At 36.9% G+C, this 25,862-nt stretch overlaps 2 protein-coding genes across 4 annotated transcripts; one reads left to right on the forward strand and one right to left on the reverse strand.

Annotated features, from left to right (window-relative positions):
* The first annotated feature begins 4,089 nt into the window (after positions 1-4,089).
* LOC112187859 (la-related protein 1C) lies at positions 4,090-8,978 on the forward strand. The gene is made up of 6 exons (XM_024326812.2): positions 4,090-4,924; positions 5,479-5,995; positions 6,075-6,213; positions 6,324-6,414; positions 8,141-8,212; positions 8,356-8,978. The coding sequence occupies exons 1-6, from the start codon at positions 4,412-4,414 to the stop codon at positions 8,548-8,550; spliced, it is 1,527 nt and encodes a 508-aa protein (XP_024182580.1). The 5' UTR covers positions 4,090-4,411; the 3' UTR covers positions 8,551-8,978.
* Positions 8,979-13,126: 4,148 nt separating this feature from the next.
* Positions 13,127-14,539, reverse strand: LOC112190274 (protein FD). Of its 3 annotated transcripts, none has more exons than XM_040515293.1 (3): positions 13,837-14,539; positions 13,664-13,741; positions 13,127-13,556 (listed from the first exon to the last, which is right to left on the reverse strand). In XM_040515293.1, the coding sequence occupies exons 1-3, from the start codon at positions 14,476-14,478 to the stop codon at positions 13,527-13,529; spliced, it is 750 nt and encodes a 249-aa protein (XP_040371227.1). In that variant the 5' UTR covers positions 14,479-14,539; the 3' UTR covers positions 13,127-13,526. The 3 variants fall into 3 exon arrangements, with proteins under 3 accessions (XP_040371227.1, XP_024185470.1, XP_024185469.1); XM_024329702.2 differs by having other exon boundaries at positions 13,127-13,559; XM_024329701.2 differs by having other exon boundaries at positions 13,127-13,572.
* Between the last annotated feature and the right edge of the window lie 11,323 nt (positions 14,540-25,862).

Consider the following 25,862-nt stretch of genomic DNA (forward strand, 5'->3'; position numbering starts at 1 on the left):
AAAAGCTACTCTCACCAAAAACTACTTAACCAGCACCAAAAACTATTACCATAGCCTAACAAAACTACTATCATCGACTAAGAAAGCTATTACCAACTAACACAAAAGCCACAACGAAAAATCAAAACAACTATAAATATACAATGTTGAAGCCATGCACTGCTCAAATTTGAATGTATTGCACATATCATAATCCATCAACGTAACTTGTATTCATGAGCACCATTCACTAGAGTAAGCCATAAAATCCATAGGAATTACCAAAAGCTACACTAGAGCATCATTCTCTCTGCATCATCTAACCCATCTGCCATGATTCAAATCATACTCTTGAAAGCAAGTGCACTCAATTCGAAAGCCCAATCCAGACCTTCACCTCATAGATGAAATTGAATGCCAGATCGGACCTCGACGACTACGAATCATCCCAAAACACCGGTTCGAAGCAATCTGGAAGCAAGCCGAGCAAATGAACTACCTCTGCCTCGCTTCGAGCCTCCACGCCACCGGTGAGGTCTAGATTTCAGGCCGGCGTCGGTGACCATCGCGCTCTACTAGACGATGAGCCCTGAGCGGCTTAGGAGGCAGTTCCAGCAGCTCAAGTCAATACCAAACTGAGCCCTAAACGATGTCGTCGATGCCTGGGCTGCCTCGCCTCGCCTGTCCTCGCCATGCACCTTCATCATCGTCGCGATTCTCCTATCACCTCTCCGATCACGATTATCAACCAGAAATCAGACTGCCGCCGACGACTTCCCGATCTGCCTGTTCCTCTCTTGTTTTCGTTCGATCTATAATAGGTGACGACGGCGGTGCAAGGTCTGGTAGCACCATGCTGGTGGTCGCGGGGATCGGAGGTTGAGACCAAGACGTGAAGGCAGTGGTGCTCGAATTGGAGCAACAGAGAAATAGAAGGAGAGCTTTCTCGTTGAAATTAGAGTGGGCTTCGTTGAAATTAGGGAGGAGGGAGAGAGAGAGATCGAGATCTGTGATCGATGTAAGGGGTCGATGCAATTGGGTTTCCGGTGATTGCAGAGGGAAGAGAAGAAGAAGAGAGATCGGGGAAAAAAGAAAGAGAGAGAGAGAGAGAGAGAGTGAGAGTTTCTTTTTGTTTTGGCCGGAGGAAAAAGATTCCACAAAGGGTAAAATTGTCAGAGTGTAAATAATTTAAACATACAAGTGGCCTTATGTGTACAATAAAACTTTGGTGGCCTTATAGCTAATTTAAGTTTCAAACTGACACTTGTATGTAATTTTCTAATTTATCTTTTGGCACCCTAGAAAACATCTACTCATTGATCAAGCATCATGTTCTCCAACCAAATAACTCATAAACAAAACCTAGGTCTTATTGACCCCAAGCAAAGATTTTGAATAAAAGTTCTATTGAAACGGTGATTAAGAGTTTAACATAGAAATCCAGAAATTCAATAGCAAACCAACTAAACAAATAGAATAGTCATACTAGGGGCTTCATCTCAGCCCTAGCTTAGAAGTTTAGCAATCCATAACCATGAAAAACATGACTAGAATCAAATAAAACATGAAACAAACAATGGAAGAATTGAGGAACTCGGGTCCAGTGATGGTGAGAGCTTCTCTTCTCCTTGTTCTCTGTTGAATATGCTGCCTCTTGTGCCTCTAGGCGTGCTAGGTTTTCTGCCTTGTATGTCTCTTTCCAATCCTACTTGACTTGGGCTTCTTCGGTCTTCTAGTCCAACTTGGAATAGATTTCTTCTCTCTAAAGGAACGCAGGGTTATTAAAGTCAATGTAAGGAATTACTCCAAATATGTCAAACACGTTCAGCCTTGTTCCATTCAAGTGCTAAGAACAACGGACTTGGACCTCACTAGTTAGATTCCCAAAAGATATGCGAAATCCGTCAGAATCTGCCTTCCTGAACTAGGTTCACTTAAATCATCATAACTTCCTCCACGAGAATGCGAATCCACTTCTGTAAAATTTTTCAGAAAGCTAACATCTGTATCTTTCCAATGGTATAAGGCTCTCCTGCTAGTTCCTTGTGAGAAGGTACAGTTTTATCCTTGAAGTTGACGTAGAGCAGAGCCAATTATGGACACTCAGGATAGCAATTATCCTTTCAATCCTGCGTTTGATTTAGCTCCAAATCTTTCTTTTCTCCAATTTCACCTACAAAACACAAATACAAAGTAAATGACTCAAAAATGACAAGAACTAAGCCTAGAATCCTACATTTAAGGGTATAAAAATATATGAAATTATGAGTTATCAGTACACTTGACTGGCTAATACCTGTACATGATCCTAGGATCTCCTCGGGTGCGAATCTAGTCAAGAAAATCTCATGGACTTTTTATTTTTCATTGAGATCCAGATTCAAGAACTGTTGTTGGATACTGGGGTGGTGTTTATTTGCTTGATTTTAACTTTTATCGTGGATTATAAATTTAGGAATGCTAACAAAAGAACAGTGAATTACTTCAAGCGGTTAAATTTGTAATACACATAAGCATTTTGAGTTTGTGTAGCCTCATTAACTACTGCAATTAAAATGGTTCAAATCAACTAGATGATCCAATCATCCAAACAGTTCCTTCATAATTTTGACTTTACAACTTAGTACGAATTGAATGGTTCCCTTAGGCCTCGTTTGGTTCACAAAAGAAAAATCAATTCCCTTACCTTTCCCATGGGAAAGAGAAAGTAAAGTTCATGTCAGGTTTCATTTCCTCTATTTGGTAAAGCATGGAAAGTATTCAGAAAAGACCATTTAATTTCTCTTCCAGTGTTTGGTTGGTGCAGGAAAGGAAAGTAAAAATATATCAATGTTTCAATAATACATTGTATTTTAAAATAAAACCAACATCATAAAAATTCAAAAGTACACCAATTTTTTATGCAAGAGAGGGTATTGTTGTCCAAAATTTTTATAATAAATGCTGGGAAATGGGAATGGAAAATCAATCCCATGGGGTCTGAGTGGAATGATTTCCCCCCTATTTTCCCCTCTGTCAGGAAAGTATTTCCAAAGTTTGTGGTTACCAAACAAAAGAATTCCTGAGTCTTCAATTCTGCGAACCAAACGAGGCCTTAGGTAGAGAACTTAAAGTGTGTTTTGTTCAACTTCATCACTAAGTAATAGTGAAGAGATATTGTACGTTATTTCATGCATTCACATGTTTCGAGCTTCATGATATAAAAATAACTTGATATACTTTTTCAAACAATTATAGGCGTACTAGAAAAAATTAAATATCTTTGTAGTAAATAGTTTTAGTTGAAGTGGTAGCGTGAACTTGACAAAAAGCAGAAGATCAATACTTAAAAGTAGCTCTTACATTTTTTTTTTGAGAGCTTATTATGAGACGTATCACATTTCATGCATCAATAAATAACATAGTATCTATCTTTTCTTTTTTTCTTCTTCGGTTCTTCATTAAGATAAAATCTCTATTAAAATTAAACGAAATCTCATTCAATCAGAAGTGATAAAATCAATCAATGCAATCGAATCCTTATAGCATTAAGAGTTCTAGATAAAGTATCGACGTGAATTTCCATTAAAAAAAAAAATGTATCAACATGAATTTGACGAAAAATAGAAAATTGATACTTTCAATCAAAATTATAACGCTCATTATTCAATCTGAATCATCCCCTTATTATTTCTGAATCCCCATTTTCTTTTCCTTTAAAAAAAAAAAGAACAGAACAAATTAGAAACCAAAACAATATAGCAAGATCTTGAAGTAGGATGTGGCACTAAATTGTGTGAGAGGCTACTTTGTTTGAAGGCATTTAAAAACCTAATCTCCAAAGGTTGCACTAAAGCATATCTACTTGTAACGAGGTGGAGCAATGCCGTTGGACGACACTCGGCCTTTCCACGTGGAACTCCTAACCAAAGCCAGAGTGGCCCAGTAAAAAAGGTAAAAAAAAAAAAAACCCAGCATAAATAGCAGTAATTCGAATCCAAAACCAATTCCAAAACGCAATGAGCATCACAGCACTGGAGGCTCCCTCTGCAGGTGTGGTGTGGATGACCTAAAACACCCCCAAACATCAACCCCCGAGGGTAGTTACGTAATCTCCTCCGCAATAGAAAACCTGCAGCACCCAGCAATTTCCCCAAGAAGAAACAAAAACACACACACACACAACCCCCTAGAGAGAGAAAAATCAGAAGAGCCTTCTCGCTCCTCTTCTCTCAGAGCTCTCTCTCTCTCTCTCTCTCTTGCGATCCGATCGCCCCAAATCTTTGGAACCCTAATTGCCCCCACAGACGTACATTGCTCCAATCCCTAATTACCTCTCCATTCTCTCTATCTCTCCCCCAAAATTTTGATCGCTCTCTCCCCGTTTTGCCCTTCTCGTCATCGTCGTCGATCAAAACTCGTCGACTCTCATCGCTATCCCAAACCCTAATTCATGGCTGCGATTAATCCAGGTAACAGGAACAATCCCGAAACGGCTCCGCCGGTTCAATCGCCGCGTCAGGGCGGTGGTGGTGAGAGTGTGAGCAGTCCGCAGTCGCGTCGGGTGGCCAAGGCGGCGCCTTGGACGCAAATTGTGCGAGGGGAATCTGAGCCGCCGATCACGGCCGCTCCTTCCTCGCCATCATCATCGACCGCTGCTGTGACTGAGCAACAAGCTGCAGCAGCGGCTTCTTTTTCGTCGGCCTCGCCTACTCAGTCTAATTCGCCGTCGCCGACTCCGGCGGAGGATTCAGTGGGTGAGGGCTCGGAGAACGGTAGTGGGCCCAGCGGCAATGCGGGTAAGAAGCCCGCCTGGAACAAGCCGTCCAATGGAGCCATTGAGGTTGGGCCGGTAATGGGAGCTGTTTCTTGGCCTGCTTTGTCCGACGTTCGGGCTTCCACTAAATCGTCTTCTGAATCTTTGAAAGGTGTATCTGATGCGCCTTTGTCCGTCTCTGTCACGCAGGTTTCTTCCTTGCCTACTACGATTCAGGATTTAAGAGCAGAGAATGAATATATACAGAAACTTTATTCCAAGTTATATGCTTTTCTTTTTTTGTTTGAGTTGTTGGTTTTAATCATGCTCAGTCAAGAATGCATTTCTTTACTCTAGTTTTACTAATCGATATATATATATATATATATATATATATTGTTGTTCTTGGCTATCTGCATTTGCACGGTGTGCTTGTTTGTTTGCTGTGAAAATTACTTTGCTGCAAAATTTTCGTTTTAGATATATTATTGAATGACGTTCTTATGCCTTGAGAAGTGAGGCAAGTGAAAGAAGAGGGACTTAGAATGTGTGGTACTAATTGTTTGAGACGATATTTATAAAAAACTGATCTTGGGGTTCTGCACAATTTTTTGATAGACACAAGACAAATGTCTCACTCTCCAGTGGGTTAGCATAGTAGTTGCAGGTTGATTGTATTTAGATTTTGCATTGTTAGCGTGTTCCCTGTCACGGTTGTTCTATAGTCATACGTACATTAATATATCACTTCATATGTGTGTTAGGGGGCTGGAACTACAACAATCTCATCACTGAAACAAGTGAATTCTTCTTCGACTCCAACCCATAGTGGACCTACTCGCCAGAGATCGATGAAACAAAGAAATAATGCAAGTGCATCCTCTAATGGTGGCATCCCCCAGCATCAAATGCCAGCTGGCCAAGGTGTTGAAGTGACTCCAAATAACCCTTCACCTAAGGATCATAGCCATAGGAGTGCATTTGGGTCACAAACTCACAGCAGCAACGATCATCCACAGCAACGTAATTCCTTCAGAAACCGAAATGGTGGTCCACATCCCCGTGGAGATGGTTCTCACCATCACAACTATGGCAGCAGGCATCAGGACCGTGGAAGTCAAGATTGGAACAATCATCGAAATTTTAACAGTAGAGACAATCACATGCATCCTCAGAGAGTTGTTCCTAGGGCAATGAGGCCATCTCACCAAGCACCGGCACCACCAAATGCTCCCGCGTTTATCCCCCAGCCTATGAGGTCTTTCGGTCCCATAGGATTTGGTAAGCACTACGTCATATTTAAAATTTAATTAACCTGGATGCCTTTAATTGTGTGTTTATGAAAATGTGATATTTTCAGACGTGCAAGGACCACTGGTATACTTTCAACAGGATCCACTAGTACCTTTTATGGCACCACCACGGCATCCCCTGATATTTGCAGGTCCAGATCGTCAGCTGCATAATAAGATTATTAATCAGATAGATTATTATTTCAGGTACTTCTTTTCCTTTTTCCTTTTTAATTTAGGTTTCATAATTGTCAGCTTCCCTTGTAAATCCCCTGGTAACAGTAACTGCTCTTGCACTTCACACTCATTTATTGCAGTAATGAAAATTTAATTAAAGATACTTTCTTGCGGCGAAACATGGATGATCAGGGATGGGTTCGTGTTAAATTAATAGCAGGCTTCAACAAAGTGAGTTTTTTTTTTTTCTGGACGTATTTCCTTTAATGAGTTTTGCTTCCTGTGTGGTAGTTATATGGTCATCTCTCTCTGTGTTCAGGATTAAGCTTTACATCTCTTCAAATTTTCACCTATTGCAGTTCTTAGTCATGTGTAAATAAACAATTAAAATCAGATAAAAGATAGAAACACTTCAAGGAAAATTATTTCTGGTCTACTAACTTGTTTTCTGGCCTTCATGCTCTTTACTTATTCCATATTGATGCTCCATGCATAATTTATTTGGGTCTATCAATCAACCAAGTGTCACCTGTTTAGGGTAATCTATGTTTAATGCAGCATCCTGTACCATTTGCTTGAAAATTAAGTATGTTTCATTTAACCAACCTGGTTACATGCTGAACCATGTGGCCCTTCCATGTAAACCATTTTAATTCCCTCTGGCTTCGTACAACAATTTTTTTGTTTTTGCTGGAGGCTTGCTATGAGCCTTGTTGCCTATGAAGTTGTAGGACATATTGTCCTTTTGTGACGAGTTTATGGATATGAATATATAGATAACTAATAAGCTAGTCAAAAGAGTTTGGAAGATTAATCCTCCTGTCCAAACTTTATAAGTTCATAGATTAAATATTAATTATTTAATTTTTATATTTTACTCCCTATATATAGGGAATCTACTCGGATATAAAAATTGCTCCTTTTACAGTTATATGCTTATATCTCGTAGACTGCCTTTTTTTTTTTTTTTTTGTAGACTATAAGATTAGCTTTTTGTTTTTGTTTTGTCATCATAAATTCTTTATCTATGGTACCAGAAAGTTTAGGCTATCACTCCCTAATTTGTATGTCTAGTTGCTTCTTTGCAATCAGTATTTTGTTTTTCTCTTTTTGTTTCTCATCACAGGAAATAAGTAGGAATTTTGAAAAATTAGCTTCAATGATAGATACATTTGTACATCCATTTTGATGTTAAGGAAATTTCTTGTAGCAGTAGTCCAAAGGATCCAAAGTTTGTGTCCTGTACTTGTTTATCAAATGATGGTCTATGTTAGTAGCTTATTTGTCAAAGAAATGAAACACTGCCCCATCATTTGGTACACAAATATGGGATCCCTAGCAGTTCTTGCAGAAGCTTATTCGATATTTAACACAATAAAAAATTTGGTCAAACTATATTATCATCATTAGATCACTGGTGCATTACATGTTTTCCATAATAAGGGAATGAAGCAGTTAGCTGGGTTAGCCAGATTAAGGGGGAAAAGGTGGCATTTTGTAAAGGATAATTGCTGGCTTGTGGTTGCCTTAAAGCATTTAGAGTTCATTTTGGTCTTGTTCATACCAAAGAGGGGAACAAACGGAATACAACTTTAGGGGTCTTGCACACTTCCTGTCTATTTGGCTCACACTTCCTATAGTTTAGTTTTAGTCGTTATCCAAAAGCATAGGAGATATTGTTTTAAAAATGCAACATAGTGGCCATACGAAACAAGAAAATGCTATAGGGTAACTTCAAGTTCACAGCCTGTTGTATTTGCAAAGAGAAATCTATACTCCATTTCTCATCCAATTAAAAGATTAGTGCATCAGAAATCAGAAATCAGGGAAGCAGTGAGCATGTCAACTCTGGTGCATTATGCATTTTAGACTCTTCAACATTGCTGGTTATGCTTTTGCTTTAGTTCTTTTTCTGGCAACCAAGCAAAGTCATTTTATTTGTCTACTTCTTTTTCAGGTTATGAATTTGACAGACAATATCCAGATTATACTGGATGCTTTGAGAATGTCAACTGTGGTGGAAGTACAGGTAATTTCGTGATCCATAATTTAGGGATTTGATGCAATCATGTAATCAATCGTTTAATGTTATTCTGATGTTTATAAGAAACATTTTGATGTTTCTAGTTTTATAGCATGTTGGTAACATTCAAAGCTTGTGCTATGGTTTAGGGTGATAAAATAAGGAGGCGCAATGATTGGATGAGATGGGTGATGCCAGCTGCTCAGTCTCCTGCTGTTTCAAGCTCTCAGACCCTTGGAAAATCTGGAAATGATATGCTATCAGCTCATATCCAAGGTATTTCACTTGATGAGAAGACTACTAACAACAAGAATATTCAGAACAATACCCAGCCGCAGCCGTAGCCGTCCTCTGGTGATGGATCAGGTCAATTCAGTGTTCAAGGAGGTGCAGATCGCACTATTTCAGCAAGAAATTAGAGTTAAGGGGACGTGCAAGACTGCACATACTTTGTTAAAGAAAAATGAACTGTAGGAAAAGGTGTTTGAAAGACAAAGATGGTGAATATTTTTTAAATCTTTTTTCCTTTTTGAAAATAGTAGTCATGCCATGGCATGATGAAACTTGCTTTCTTGCCTGGCAAATAGAAAGAAAAAAAAATTAAATGGGGAAGAGAATTATCTAGGAACAGAAGCAAAGCTTAGTTGTGCTGAAGGTTGTTGACTCAAGCTATTAGCTTGAGCTTATTGGGATTACTGTACTATTTTTGGGGCAGTTTCCATTTTCACTAGATTTAAATTTTATGGTGGCATGGTTGATGCTTTTGTTCTGGGAAATTTTGCTGTCCTTTTCCCCATACTGCTGCCCTTCAGCTGGTTTTTACAAACTTTGGGGTCAGACAACTTTCGATTTCAGGAGGAGAATGTGACCTTGTGCGAGACAGATGGGGGTGTGGGTGTCCATGTTTGTCCGGCGTGTCTCTGTGAACTGAGGTGATGTGGGTGGCTTTTGCTGGGTTCTGCTGCTTGTGCTACAGCAAATTTGGCTGTCACTAATGGCATGATCATCATCTTTTCTTTTAATATCCCACACACACGCATATATATATATATATATATATATATATATATATATATACATATCCTATCCAGAGCGGAGCTCCGCTTTGAAAATTAACGTGTGAAGTTCGAGTTTTCGGTCACTTTTCGGTCGCATATCCACATCTCGACTGTTCAGTTTTTAGGTACTAGTGTATAGATCATCTCTGAAAATTTTCAGCCAAAATGATGATCGTTAAGGCATTGATAAGTGCCTTAAAGCTAGTACGGTTCAGGTTGACAGATTCAGTCCTTCCATTGGTTTAAACGAGTTAGATGCCTTAATGATCATCAATTTGGCTGAAAATTTGCAGAGATGATCTATACAGTAGTACCTAAAAACTGAACGGTTGAGATGTGGATATGCGACCGAAAAGTGACTGAAAACTCGAACTTCACACGTTAATTTCAAAGCGGAGCTCTGCTCTGGATTGGATCTGTATATATATATATATATATACAGATTTTATCCAAAGTGGTGCTTCATTTTGAAATTAAAATGTGAAGTTCAAGTTTTCGGTTACTTTTTGGTCGCATATTCACATCTCGACCGTTCAGTTTTTAGGTATTACTGTATAGATCATCTCTACAAATTTTTAGTCAAATTGATGATCGTTATGATATCTAACTCGCTTAAACCAATGGACGGACTGAATTTGTCAACCTGAACTGTACTAGCTTTAAAGTAGTTATCAATGTCTTAACGATCATCAATTTGACTGAAAATTTGTAGAGATGATATATATACTAGTGCCTAAAAACTGAACGGTCGAGATGTAGATATGCGACTGAAAAGTGATTAAAAACTCGAACTTCACACGTTAATTTCAAGGCGGAGCTCCACTCTGGATAGAATCTGTATATATATATATATATATATATATACAGGCGGGTTCTGAAGCGGACGTCCGCACTTCGCTAAAGTGCGGACGTCGACGCAGCAGGAGGGTTCCAGGCTACGACGGCGGCGCGGGGCTGGCCGGAGGGAGGCCGGAGGCGTCCCAGACCTCTTCTGGGCGGCGTTCGAGGTCGGAGGAGGTCGGGCTTGCCGGTTTCTGGGCAGCCACCTCACCTGCAGTTGCAGGTTCTATGCAGCACAGCAGAACCGTCGCCGGCGACTCCACCGCACCGCATACCCCTCCACACGACCCCCGGCGTCCCTCATGCAAGCCGCGCCGTGCCATCGCCGCTCGATAGAGGCCGGAGGAGCGACGTCCGCACTTTTTCTGGGTTGCGGACGTCCTCTTCAGAATATTTTCGTATATATATATATATATATATATATATTATCTTTAGAATTATATCAATACATATGTATACTGCTATCATCTTTACCATTTGGGGATTTCACTGCATATTTGCATAAATGATTCCTGGTGGAATAGGCCTGAGATCTTTCCAGGTCAGAACTAGATGGTGGTTAGTACTCTGTTGATCAAAACTAAATGTGGGTGGTTTGTACTTTGGCCATGTTTGTTTCCCAGAATCTGGGCATTGGGAAAGGAAAGTGTTTCATTTCCTGCGTTTGGGACAGCCAAAGGAAGGGAAATTGGTTCCCAAAGCAAAGGAAAAAGTGGAGGAAATTGGTTCCTCCCCCTCCCCTAAGGATTCACTTTCCCAATAGAAAGAAAAATGATTCATTTCCTTTCCACCAACCAAACCGGGCCTTTATGTTGATTGCACGTTGGAGCTTGTGGACCTTACGTCGAACCAAATTAAGCTTTTATTTGAACTTTAGTTAAGCGTAGATGATATTATCAATATTCTTAGTGGTGATCCTTTCTAAAGTTCAATTGCTTCAATGTTGTGAATTGATTGATATCCAGACGAAGCAAAAGAAGGGGAAAAAAGAAAAAACTTTATACAGTTTACTGTAAGGTTTGGAAATAATCATCTTTGATCATTCACTGAAAAAATTATCCTACATGGCTGTAATTCTTGCTGGTTCAAATCAGTCATATGCCTTGTCAATAATCAGTCACAGATAATGGCTTAGATATGGTATTTAAGCCTTTAAGCCAATTCAAATACTTTTAGGCTGTGTTTGGCACCATGGATTGGACTAGATTAGAAATTCAATCCTGATCAGACCTCATTGGATTGGAAAGTCTTGCAGCTTTCCAATATCCATAAAGATCCATTACATATGATTGAAGTTGAATCTCCTAAAGAAAATAACAGCTACAGATCGAGAACCCATCAAACAAGAGTTAAAATCGAAGAGAAATTTATCTGATAATTGGGACAAAGCAGAATGAGATCGGAGAAGGTTGGAGACAGTCGGAAGCAGTCGAAAATGGCCGCAAATTGCCAGATAATTGGGACAGAGCAGGTTAGCAAGATGAAGGTCTGGAGTGTTTTGCATGGTCGAGATGAGTCGAGAGAAAGAAATCAGAAGCGGATTTGTTTTATGATACCATTTCAAATGGATTTGTTATCCATCTCTGATAGGACACAAGATTTTCGTTTTATGATACCATTTCAAATGGATTTGTTATCCATCTCTGATAGGACACAAGATTTCCGGCCCAACCATATTTGGGCCTCCAAACATGACTAGTGGTCAGATTTGACTTTTGTTTTCCTATCTAGTCCTTATAAAGGAAAACAAACACGGTCTTAGAACATGATTTGTGGATTGGTACCAATAATGTAAAAAGGTCTTCCTTCGCGCATAAGAATGAAATTTTGGCAAATAAGGGGGAATAATGAAGTTTCTTGGGACTCATATGAGACATTCATTAGGAACTTTTTATAATCTGTCTATAAGAACTGCATTAACTTAAATTTTAACTCTTTTACAAAACAAAATAAATATATATATAACATTAGTAAGTCTTGGGATTTGATTCATCAATAGGGTTGGTCTAGTGAAAACATGCTAGGCTGCAAATGAGGCGGACGCTGCAAGACTTCTCTTGATAATAGGGGGTCTCTAATTCGAACCCCAGCTTGTGAAAAATATCCCTTGAAGAGGGGTCATAATCAAGTTGTTCTCGACCTCGGAGTGGAAGTGCCAGCCACCATTTTTATAACAAAAAAATAAAATAAAATAGTTTTCCACTGTACACAAACTAATTTAAATTTAAGCCAATAAAGCAATTTTCTTTAAAAATTAAGGTCAAAGGCGTTCGAAACTCATATGAGGATTAAACAGAAACACGGATAATCTCAGATGCTAACGAAGTCTGTTCTCATATCATTAGAAAACTTAATAGCCAAAATGTTCGTGGATATTTTATTCTAAAACCCCGGTCAAAATAGTTGAGGAAAGAAAGTAGAGACTTCTTTCTTGCTTTTCTGGGTACCATGAAAACCTCGTGAACCAATAAGCAGAAACCTGGCCTCGTGGCCGTCATGTGTCTTGTCCTCGTGAAAGTTGGGAGACGATAGAAACTTCAAAACCATGCAATTTTTTTTCTTGTCGCGACTCAAACTACAAGTAAGTCCAAACCTCAAACCCACTTGCTTAAACTTCAATCACAAACATAATCACTTGCTTGCTGATTCATACAAATTAGCCCCCCACATTTTTATGCTTTCTCCTTGTACGTAAACTCTCCCATTGGCTCAATGGCTCATAGTGAAATACATTATTATGCTTTCTCCTTGTACGTAAACTCTCCCATTGGCTCATAGTGAACCAGGTGATGAGTGACCCAACAACCACTAAAAAATACCATCATATGGTCAGTGACTAGTGTTAATGGAGCACGATGGCTATATGCTACAATACCTGTCTAGTGATATGGTCTAAAAAATTGGCCATTCTATGATTGCTTAGATAGTTTTATTGAAGAGAATTTTGAGGTTTAGAGAATGAGTGGGAAGTGAGAAACAAACATATAATGTCTGTGAAAGCGAAGGAAAAGATAGGAAAACATAACAAACACGCAAGACCCACCAAAATTAAGTTCCTGCAAGTTGGGAAAGAGACAGAACAAGCTTGCAAGTGATATAGATCGTATATACTACTGCCGATTAATGTGCATAAAATCCCTAAATTATGTTCTTAAAAGCAACATTACTTGTATAAACTTGGCCGATTAAGGCGAATTAGGCGCTCCATTGATAGTCATTGCCATATTCTAGCTAGCTTGGCTACCAGAAAACCTCGATCTACACGGAGAAAGATTTTAGTACTACTAGACTACCCTAATTAATTACCCACAAAATACTACAACGCATTAGATACTACTCTAACTGAGAGAGAGACCTTGCCGGGGAAAAAGAGGAATTCAAATTCACTGAGCTCTCTCAAAATGGTGCTGTTGATGATCGATTCAGACAGTGCTTTTTGGGTAGTTGAGAAGCTGCTGCATTACTTGACTGCATTAGCCAAAAATAAAAACACAATAAAGAAAAAAAAAACGAAAAAAAAAAAAAACTTGAAACAATGACTAGCAACTTGTTGTTCTACCTGTTCTTGCTGTCTTCTCAGCCTCGCATTCTCTTCCATCAAATGCTGAACCTCAAGCTCCAGCTCATTCGTGTAAGCCTGTAACAACCAGAAAGCGAAAAGCTTCAAAAAAACGAAAACAATTCCACGCAATGGACTTAGTACTTTTGAGAATTATAGGGACAGCAATATTCCTGCTTCCTTGCTCTGGATCTTGCAGCAGATTCTCTATTCTTGATCATCCGCTTGTGTCTCCGATCTCCTCCTCCGAAGTTGCTGCGATCAGATTCCGGTAACCTCTTCTTCCCGACCCCAAAACCCGACGGCATAACCAACCCAGAAGAAGGAGAAGATTGGTTTCCGAGACCCTCAAATGGGTAAGCACCACTGAAAGAGTTATCAGAAACAGTACTACTATTGGGGTGGTTGATGTTAACAATAGGACTAGTGTTGAGATTCTCTAAACAGAAGAGCTGAAACTGGTCCGAGCTCAAATGATTCAAGCTCAGAACAGTGGCTGGGCTCGGCATCACAGCTTGAGGAGGAGGAGGAGAGTTGCGAGTGGTGTGGTGATGGTGGTGGTGTTCGGGTCTGGGAGAGACCACATTGCCAAAGGGCCTTGCCAGAAAGTCCTGGAGGGTCATGTTTCTGAAGTTGGGATTGTTGTTGAGTGAGTTGTTGGAGTCCGAAAGCGAGGCGAGGTTGATGTCCTTCCAGACCTCCTCCATGGTTCTTCTTGGGGTTGCCTGCGAGAAAGGAGAAGCGGGTGTTGTGGTGGGGGAAGACCAGGAAGATGAGTTGTAGTTGCTTTCTTCACTACCAGTTGATGACAACATTGAATCTGAAGAGAGGTTTATAAAGTGACGAGAGAGATTTTTTTTATTTTTATTTTTTGATTAAAAGTGACGAGCGAGAATGGAATCTGAAGATTTATAAAGTGGCGAGAGAGACTCTCAGTGTGTTTTGGAGAACAGCTGTTGGGGTGGGGGGAGGGAAGGGTGGGTGAGTGAGATTTGGCACTGTTTATGGAAATGACTGTTACTTTACTATCATTCTCTCACTCTTTCGGTATTGTTGTGTGTAGGGCTTTATTCGGAAGATTAAAAGTGACGTTGTTGTTTTGTGTGTCTGTGCTTGTGTGACTTATTTGGGCTATGCTAATAATGCTATGAGCGCATATATACGACAGTATGAATCTATGGCCATTGAGGATAAAGACTTGACTTGGAGACAGACTTGCTAAGTTGCTAGAAATATGAATGTCCGGTTTAGATTAGGAAAGACCTACTTAGCACTAGCACGGTCTAAATATTAAGTCTGTTTGACCAATTAATTAGTTTTTGCCTCTAATTTAAAATGTGGATTTTCATATAAAAAAAACGAAAAGAATTTAGGTATAGCTTTTTATATTAGTGAATTGTGATCGATGAGGCTAGCATTCTCTAGTATGGCCGCCTCACACTTGGGTTTCAAACCCCGACACTTATTGGAGTTAAATTCCAATATATTCTTGGTGGTCAGGGGAGACGAAGCGTTCTGATAAGATTCCTCGAGCACGGATTAGTCTCTGGATCTAAGAAGCCTTTGGGAACACCGTGTGATTGACAAATCAAAAAAGATAAGTATACTCTAAATGTGAATGAGTTAAAATTAAAAAGAAGCATATAAAATTTGTGATAAAGTGCATGATGATTCTACGAGATGATAAATTAACACTTTTCTTTTCTGCAATAATAGCTCAAATTTCTGGCTAGATCTTATCTTTATGCAGGTGATGAATGTTCTTGGCTCTCCGAAGCTCCGGAGTTTAACACCGACATCCATCCTAATAGTACTTTTGGTCCAATATCCTCAACAAAACAAATATCATTCGTTCTGGTTATTGACGGTGTTGGAGTTAATTACACAACCAGACTGTTCTCTACTCTATGGTTCTTTCCATCATCAAACAGCTCATTTGAAACCGTCTTGTTAAGCTTTACCTTGAGCAATCACAACGGTTGGCTAGCCTAATGATGATCTCACACACTAATGATGAATCCCATTATATATATTAAGTGACTTTTTGAGCTTAAAACTTAGTATTACTGTTAACAAATATGACTATTTTATATGCCCAACACTGTATAAGAGAATAGTAACTGGAAAGCACATGCTACGTCGACTCTCCCATTTAGTATTGGACTAAGATCAACAGTGAACGCCAATGCTGTTATTTTTTTTTCCTTTTTTATTTTTTTTGGCTTCCCTACTGTACTACTATAGTAGCCAGCAACTCTCGAAGAAGCATGTCAGTCTCTGCACTCGTCTCATATTGCTTTTTCCACTCGGTTATTAATTCAGAAACAGAGAAAGGCTTTCTCCCTCACAAACCATGTCAAGACACCTGTGTTGTTCATAGGATAATTTGCTGCTCCTGCAGTGTGGAATTTACTATCGGAGGATTCATACATCTTCTCTGCAATGATTATCTATTCCTGGCGAGTACGCAGTTCTTTTTGTCTGTGTCTGTTTCTCTGACCAAGTCATGGTATGTGTTGGACTTTACTTCCTTTGTGGTTATTTACGTGGCAATTTGTGGTTATTTACGTGGCAAAGTTAATCAAATCAGGAATCGAACTCCTTAGTTGTCTATTCCTTTGTGCTATATATCTTCTCCTTTCGTCATCATAGTCCAGAAAATTAAGGGAAGTTGTTAGTTGTTTGTTTGATATTGTTTTTTAGACTAAATACTGTTTATTTTCTATATTTATAAGGTTTCATCGTTTCAGTCCATGATCTTTGAATTTCACTTAAAAAGTCTCTGAACTCCAAATTTCCTCTCAATTAGTCTCTGTTATCAAAAACTCCGTTATCTTCTCCTAAAAAGTCTATTATATCCTCAATTACTTAAAAAAAACAAAAATTCTCTTCCTCTTTTTTTTTTTTTTTTTTTTTTTTTTACCTACTCTTCTTCCGACTCTCTAGCCTCCTTCTGTTTGTCTTCTCATCAAGATGGTTTCAATCCACAGACCATCAAGAGGTGAAATGAAAAAAAGAAAGAGAGAAAAAATAAATTTTAAAAAAAAGTAAGTGAGGGCATAATAGACATTTTCCACAACTTTAACTGAAAATTTTGACGGCAGGGATCAATTGGGAGGAAATTGAGAGTTCATGAAATTTTTAGGTGAAATTCGAAGATTAGAGACTAAAATAAAGAAACCCTATAAATATAGGGAGTAAACAATATTTAATCATTGTTTCTTCCACATGTTATGTTTTGAGCATATGGCTCAATAGATGTTGGTATGAATATAAAAAACCTCTTTTTTTTTAAGGGAATATAAATAACCTTACAATGTAGTAAATTTAATACAATGCGATTCTTAGAGATGGAGTTTCAAAATCCTGATATTTGAAGAATGAATGATACGGATTTTAGAAACCTCATTTTTTCAGAAAATGATATTTCATCAAACTTAAAATTTGACCCGATTTATGTTAAAACTTCATGCCATAACACGCAGTTGTGTCTGAACTCATGGACCATACAGTAATAAACCCTAATTTTCTAAACTCATGATTTTTTTCCGTACTTGCCATTTTAATTGTATTGTGAGTTGGAGTTGACAGTACAATTGCCCATCCAGAAGATGGGACACCATTCTGCAGTTAGTATTCACCAGCTACTGTAAATCTGATTTAACAATCTCAACGAACCAAACGAAAACAGTAAATGGGGTTGAAGAAATTATTTTCTCCGTGTCAAATTGGGAGGCAAACAAGCATGCCTTAATTGTTCGTCAGTGTGTGAAAGATTTGAGAGGTCGTCTAGTCGTCTCTCTAATCTTTAATCTGTATAAGACATCTGTCAGCACTGTATTGCTCTGACCCAAACTCTTTCACATCTTTTGTGGTCCTTTTTTCTCTGTAAACATTAAGCCCTATCACTCCTTCACTGTGAGGCATGCCTTTCAATCAGTCACTATTTTCTTCTTCCAAAAGAGTACCTCAGACAGTAATGTAAGTTGTAAACTCCCTACTTAACCATATTCCCAAAAATGAAAAACAAAACCAAAACAATGGCTATTCATCGATCAGAGTATCAGACTCTTCTTTCTTGTGAAACATTAGGGTGGTTCCAGAACTAGAACACTATGTTCGCTCCCCAGATTTGTATACTCTAAATCTTCAGGTGGAGAAAAGGTTTGTAGGTTTTACTTTTACATATTAAGGGATTAAGGGAAACAAATAACTTTAGTTTAGGTCTTTAGCAATAGATGGATAAAGGGTACTAGCCAGTACTAGTTCTGGGTTTGATTTGATTGAGATTGGAGGTTTCTTGTCTTTCCCATAAATTACATCGAGTTTTCAAAGAACCGTCAAACAAACCCAGAAGAATGAAAACAAAATTCAAACAGATTTTGATGATATGTACCACCTCTGATTCCTTTTTTGAATTTACAAAATGTGAGTGGATGATTGGTATATGTGTCTCAGGGCTACATGTCATAACCCCATGGTCCCCATAGGCAGTAACGAGGAAAGTTACGACAGGAACAGAGCTTTAGCCGTTGGACCCTTTGCTGGTGCTTCTGTTGGACTCTGCTGGTGCTTCTGTTGCTTTTTATTTATTTATTTTATCTTTTTACATATGAACCAAATCGAAGCACAACGTTCGAGGCAAATATAGGAATGGCTTCTCCTAAACCCGGAGAGAGAGAGCGAGAGAGAGAGAGAGAGAGAGAGAGAGAGAGGCGGAGAGAGGGGGCGGGGGCGAGCAGAACCAAAATAGTTTAGTAGGTACTTCGCTTCAATGGGGAAGCTCCATTTCTGATGTGCTCTGGTAAAACCTTCAGTTGTACCAAACTACCAACCAAATTCACGATTACCGCTGCAAACTATAAAATTGAGTTCTTTGTTTGGGTGGGAGTGGGGACTTCTATACCTATATATGTCAAAGTAACACAAACTCAAACGAGAATGTCCAAATTTGATAACAAAAGATGGAAAGGAAGGTCACTGATTTAGGGCTACAGCCCAATGAAGCCATTTATATACTAGCTATTAATTTGCTTACCAAAAATACTATCTATAGCTTTGTTCGGTAAAGTGGGCAAGGACAATCTCACATGCACACTATTCCTGTTTACAGTATCATTGATACAATCAATGTGGAAAGGAAAAGATGTGAACGTTTGCTAGAAAATCAATATTATAGTTTGGTATGCCTTTAGTGTTTATACTTGGGTTATTATCACAAATAGTACCTGAACTTATCATCTATCTTATCGATGGTACCTGAACTTCAATTTTGATCACAACCAGTACCTGAACTTTTCGACTTCATTTCAAGTGGTACATATCACTAACTTCCGTTAAAAACTAACATGTGCAAAACACATGACCTATATTCAATAGTAGTTTGACTAAAATACCCATTAAAATAATTTTGTTTACTAGATATTTTGATCAATTAATATGTTCATAAAAATATAAGTTCAATTAAAAATAAAATTAAAAATATATCTCTACCCTCTTATGAAAATAAAATTTAAAAAAAATATCTCAACAAAAATTAATTATTTTTATAGATACAGACAAAACATTTCAAATAAAACTATAAAACATTTTTTTTTTGACAAACTATAAAATATTTAAAACCAAAGCTTATCAAAACTTTCGTAATATTTTTTTTCCTGTCATTCATATATATTTTTAATTGAAGTTGAAAGTTTTTCCTTTTGATAGTCTCATTTTTTATAGCCATATTGCCACAATATAAGTGAAAATAAGTGATATTACAAAAAAAAAAAAGAGGTAATTTTACAAATTTATCCTTGAAAAATGAGTCACATGTTTTGCACATGTCAATTTTTAACGGAACATTAATGGAAGTTAGTGATAGGTACCATTTGAAATAAAATCGAAAAGTTCAGGTACTGGTTGTGATCAAAATTGAAATTCAGGTACCATCGATAAAATAGATGATAAGTTCAGGTACCATTTGTGATAATTACCCTTTGTACTTTGTAACAAGGGGTAAGTTTGGTATCATTGTGCTTATAAGATAAGTTACTTTATATTGGGATATGAGAATAAGTGGCTATTAAGTAAAACAATTGAATATTTGGTAAATTAGATTTTTAAAAGTGCGTATAGTATTAAAAACAGGAATAAAGTGTTTTACTTAACTTGAAACTAAAAGTGCTACAATAAATAATAAGTCACTTCTATAAGTTTGGTTAAGTGGACTTTTACTTTTGGTTTTTAGAAAATAAAAAAAAAAGGGATGTTTTCAATTCTACTAAACATGTTCCTATCTATTGCTTTTAATTTAAGCTGTTTATAAGTAATTTGAAACGCAGCCCATGTCGTCTATTGTCTGATTAAAGTTGCTATACTTAGCTACATTTTGGAAGAAAAATGAGCCACCTTTGGCTTACTATGACCTTAGTAGAATAATTGTTTGTAGTAGAATTTGGATGGTACTCCTTTTTTTTTTTTTTTTTTGAAAGGGGGATGGTACTCTTTTTTACTTGGGTGAGGTTTACAATTAGACTACTCATTAGCCTTTTAGATGTATACTAGGTAGAATGCCCGCGTGCTACTGTGTTGAGTCACAAATTACTTATGCATTTGTGCCCCAAAATTATAGAATTTAATTTGTCTTCCAAGCTATTTTACCCTCTTTAATCCATTTCCTTTTGTTTGTAGGAATCCATGCATTGAGAATAAAATGACAATTTGAGACTTAAAATGCGGAGATTTGAAGCTAGAAGAAGAAGACACGGAGAGTGGAAGAAAATTGCAAATTGACTTTTCCGGTGAGCTTTTCCGGCGAGTCGCCACTCATGGAGGATCCATTCTCCAGCAAAGAAGGACCATAGTTGTGAGAATCTCCCACCACTTGAAATTCAAACATTTCCTTACACCTTGTCCTTTTGTCACCTTGCATATTTGAGACCATTTGAGGGACAATGGTGTAAGATCGAGCATCTCTTGCACATCTTGAGACCAAAAGGGATAGCTGATCAAAGAGAGGCCAAAGACTCAATCATCATCATTCTTGACTCCATTCCATCATCTTCATTCTAGCCAAACTCCATCTTCTCTTCACAACTCCACCTCCCTAGCTTAAATCCAAACACCAAACTCGATCTCCACCACTTCCACCACCCATTAATTATACAACCATCTCAACACTACAAACATCAGTAAGTAACTATAACTCACCACAAGCAACAAATAGAGAGGCATCCCATACTTATATAGAATATAGTAAAATGCATAATACATGGAGTGCACTAAAAACAAATCAAACATAACTTTCTAGGTCCCTCTAGACACAATATACCAGTGAGACTCACATTTATCAGAGTTGGGAGACAGACGTCACCTGTCGATGACGAACCCACTATGTGGGCCATATAACAGACAATACTGAACCTGCAGAGATAGAACAATGCATAACTTGCACTTACATAACATAATTATTTCCAGACAGCCTACTGGTATTGATATGCGAAGAAAGTACTTATCGAAAATCTCTTTCAAAACTTATCACATTTTGCATGATGCACATGTACTAGTATAAGCCAAAGCAATCACAATGGAAATAAAAATGGTGCACTCAAAATCATAAGCGTATAATAAATATAGTAACATATCATCCATAATATATTTATCATGATTCTAGAGCAAACAAAAGTTACTCACCTCAACTGAACAAGTTATACAAGCAACTGGTACAACATCCTAAGTTGTGGTTTTTCAACTTAAAGCAAATAAACACTCAAAATGAGACACGAACTAGAACCTTAAAATCAGTGGTAAAAGCAATCTAGCAGAACCTACGTCCAAAAATAGAATCTCACTTGCCATGCACACTTATTAGGGTGGTGCTATTCACACACCCCCTCTATTTTTCTGTTACTTTAATTTAATTTTCTTTTTCAAATTACCCTAACTACCATCCCTTACAATTATGTTTTTTTCTTATTTTTTTTTCTATTTGGCAAGTCAATCATGAATCAACCATCATTATATAATAATTTTTTTTTTTGCTACTAAGATATTATGATACGAAGTTTTTCCAAGTAAAACTAATTTTCAGCAGTAAATATGGTTTTGCTCTCCACATTCTGATTGTTAGGTAAAAAAGTATAGGGTCTAATTCAACATTGTGAAGAGAATGCCAATACAATAACTAGTTGGTTATTTAGAGTAGTAGTTATAGCTACTGAACTTAAATATATAGATAGTAAAAAGTTGGTACGTATATAAAAATGAAATGCATAAACCATAGTTGGGGCTATAAAACTAGAGAGTAAAAAGTTGCACACGAACTTATAGTAGCAAAGAGCAAGCTATCCTAATCTCAACACATTTAATTCCTTTCAACTAGAAGCAATGATAAAATTGTCAGCACAAATACTTCAATAATGTATATTGGAGCATGAATTACCCAAATAATTTGGTAGAAAATAACAAAAATCAATGTACTAGTCCACAACATTGCTTCATAAAAATAAAAGCTAGTAAACAGGAGTAACTAGAAGTATCAAAGCCAATCAACCCTTAATAAAAAAACACAAACCCTTGCTAAAAGCCAGCCCCACCCCCACAAACAACCACTCCATATCTCTGAAACCCCCCTCAACTTATATTTGCATAATTTTCTTATGACAAAACCTTTCATATTCTAGTATAATATAGTAGAACAAATCATGGCTATAATTATAAGGCTATCATTATTAGGCTGTTGTAAAGTTCTATAGTTACTCAATGGATTCAAATACATCAAATAATTTCAGTTAGAATTTTACCAGGAATGATGGATTCTATGAGACTCGAATGATCACTGAACTCATATTTTTCTTACAAATCAAGTGTAAAATTTTCTCCAAAGATGGGTCTAAAGTTGCTTGTTCTACTTTGATTGAACTTCAAAGCATCACATTAGAGAGATAGAATGACTATGCTAGAGAAATTTTTGATGAAAAAAAAGAAGAAATGGGAATCGAAAAGGGTTTTGAAATCCTATGTGCCTGCGGGAAAATAAGGGTTTAGGATTTTAGGATGATTGAATTGCCAAATACAAAAAGAAAAAAAAAACTTAATTGCAAGAGAGGGTGGTTAGGGTAATTTGTAAAAAAAAAAAATTTGATTTAAAGTAATAGAAAAATAGAGGGGGTGTGTGAATAGAGAAAAATAGTGTGTGAATATATATACTGATCATATCTAGAGTGAAGCTTCGCTTTGAAATTAAAGTGTGTATTTAGAGTTTAGAGTTACTTTTCGGTCGCATATCCACATCTCGACCGTTCAGTTTTTAGGTACTAATGTATAGATCATCTCCGCAAATTTTCAGCCAAATTGATAATCGTTAAGGCATTGATAACTGCCTTAAAGCTAGAATGGTTCAGGTTGGACAGATTTAGTTCGTCCATTGGTTTTAGCGAGTTAGATGCCTTAAAAATTATCAATTTGGTTGAAAATTTGAGTACATGATCTATACATTAGTACCTAAAACCTAAACGGTCGACATGTGGATATGCGACTGAAAAGTGACACTAAACTCTAAGGCCTCGTTTGGTTGCTGGAAATGAAATTGGTTCCTTGGTCTTTCCCATGAACATGGGAAAGTAAATTCCCCTCTAGTTTCCCTACCAATGTTTGGAAATACCGGGAAAGTAATCGAAAAATGTATTTTACTTTCCTTTCCGATGTTTGGTTCCAGCATGAATAGGAAAGAAGGTAACATCAACTTTTGAATAATATCCTTATTATCAAAACATAAACAGTTCAAGATTCAAAAGTTTATTGGATAGTTTGGTAATAACAGCCATTAAAATAATCTTTAGAGTAGAAAATTATTGTGCAATTAATGCAGGGAAAATATGAGGAAAAATGAATCCCATGGAGTGAGGGAGGACCCATTTTCCCCCTATTTTTCCTTCATGCAAGAAAGTTGTTTCTTTCCTTGGGTGTGCCAAACACAAGAAATGATAAAAGTTTCCATTCCCAACTTTTTCATTCCGCGAACCAAACGAGACCTAAATGCACACTTTAATTCTAAAGCGAAGCTTCGCTCTGGATAAAATCTGTATGCAGAATGTGTGTGTGTGTGTCTCACTCACTTGTTCTTCTAGTATTAGTTAAGAGAAATTTTATTTACACATTACTAAATGATAGATACACATCTCTTACTTAATACACAACCTATTAACTTTTTTATTTTAATATTTTACTAGAAACATAACCCCAAACTTCCTAAACTATCCTCATTCACAATACACAATATATTTTCATTAAATACATATCTTTTTTTTTTTTTGCTGAAATAAATTGAGATAAATATCTAGTAAGAGACTTCCTTTTTTTTTTTGCTTATACAAGAGCTCATTGCTGCAGTTGAAAAAAAAACTGAGACCCAAAGAATGGCATATTACACTAGAAGACTCAGCATCAATTCCTCAATGGCTTAATGTGAGAGTTTCGGTAAATCACATGGTCATCACTAAAGTTAATACAATGGCACCCAAATAATGTTTTAATTGCTTTTCACTTGTTGGGTTGAACATACTCAAATGCCAATGGGGAATTGCTTGTCATTGAGGACTTAACCAAGACAATATTCATATGCCAATTGTTGAGATTTGTGAACTACTGATGATGAAATTGGAGCGAAACAAAACAATACATCACAAGGGTTCTTGAGGAATTTTTCAACGGTTTTCACTTGCTCTTGTTTGTCCATATATTTGGACAGTTAATATATTTTTGAAACTAGATTGATAAGAACTTAAGAAGGCTCGATTCCATGCATGCTAAATTATTGAGAATCAAATTCATGATATCCATCTGCGGTAGACTTGGAAAAAAAAACTGCATATATTTCTTAATTCCAACTATGTTTCTTTATTGTTCATATAAATATATCTTTTGGTAATTTAACTTACCCATAAAATGTGATGTTGGGTGTGTGAAAAAAGGGATGTGTATTTAGTATTTAGAGGTGTGTGAATAAAATTTCTCATTAGTTAATTGATTCAGTTGATAAACGTTTAGTCTATTATTAATAAATAAGCCCCCACTAAGTCTAATGTGTTGGTCAAAAGGCAACCAAATCAAAGTGTAAAACTCTATTGCTTTGGACTAAGTGCTTTTATTAATAATAGAAGACGATGATTTTCATGTAATTAATAATAGAAGACGGTCACCACTGATCTCCATATTTAATCAATGTTTGATTAAAAATTTAAACAAGGGTAAGCAACAGTAGACAAGGGCGGGCACCAAGAGTCCAAAATATAAAGAAAAAATAGAAGAAAATTTCAAACAGAAAAAAAAGTTTAACAAAATTGGTTTGGTTGAGAGTTGAGAGGAAGCACTAGAAGATAAAAAAACTTGTGAAAGCAAAAAACTCTTCTACGAATTAACTTTGTTTCTACTTGGCTTACTTCTGTTGGCGTGTTGCTGCACAACGAGTCACTAACACAGGTTAGATTTTCTCTCTATTTTTAGTTTTTTACAATTATTTCTTTCTTTAATCTCCTAACTTGTAAATTGGCAATAGATTTTCTCTCAATTTTTAGTTTGATTATTATTGTATGACATTCAATGTTTACACGTTGTGCTAAACAACGAATTGTCTCTAATTTTCTTGTTTAAATTTTTTGATCTATTTTTCATTACGCCCCTATACAAATAAAATTATGGGTTCGCCACTGTGTATATATATATATTAGACCAACTTTTCGATCACATTTCAGCACCTCAACCGTTCAGTTTTTAGGTCCTAATGTATAGATCATTTCTACAAATTTTCAGCCGAATCGGTGATCGTTAAGGTATCAAACTAGATTAAATAAATGGACAAATGAAATCTGTCAAACTTGAACCATTCATACTTATAATCTTAAATCGTCATTTTGAATACCTTAATGATAATCAATTTGGCTGAAAATTTACAGAAGTAATCTACACATTAAGAACTAAAAACTGAACGGTTGAGATGTAAAAATATAATTGAAAAGTTGGTCTAATGCCCTATTCTTAGAAAAGACTAAAAAAGGGATCTCTCACTAGAAGAGCCCTATATATATATAAGGGTAGATGATATAGAATTCGATACACAACGGCACAAATTTTTGTACAGATATATTAGCATGAATCAATCATCGCATTCGCAATATATAACTCTCCTTAGATGTCTTTGTCCTACTTAACCTTCCTC

The sequence above is a fragment of the Rosa chinensis genome, chromosome 2 (genome assembly GCF_002994745.2).
Source record: "Rosa chinensis cultivar Old Blush chromosome 2, RchiOBHm-V2, whole genome shotgun sequence".
NCBI classification, from domain to species: Eukaryota; Viridiplantae; Streptophyta; class Magnoliopsida; order Rosales; family Rosaceae; genus Rosa; species Rosa chinensis.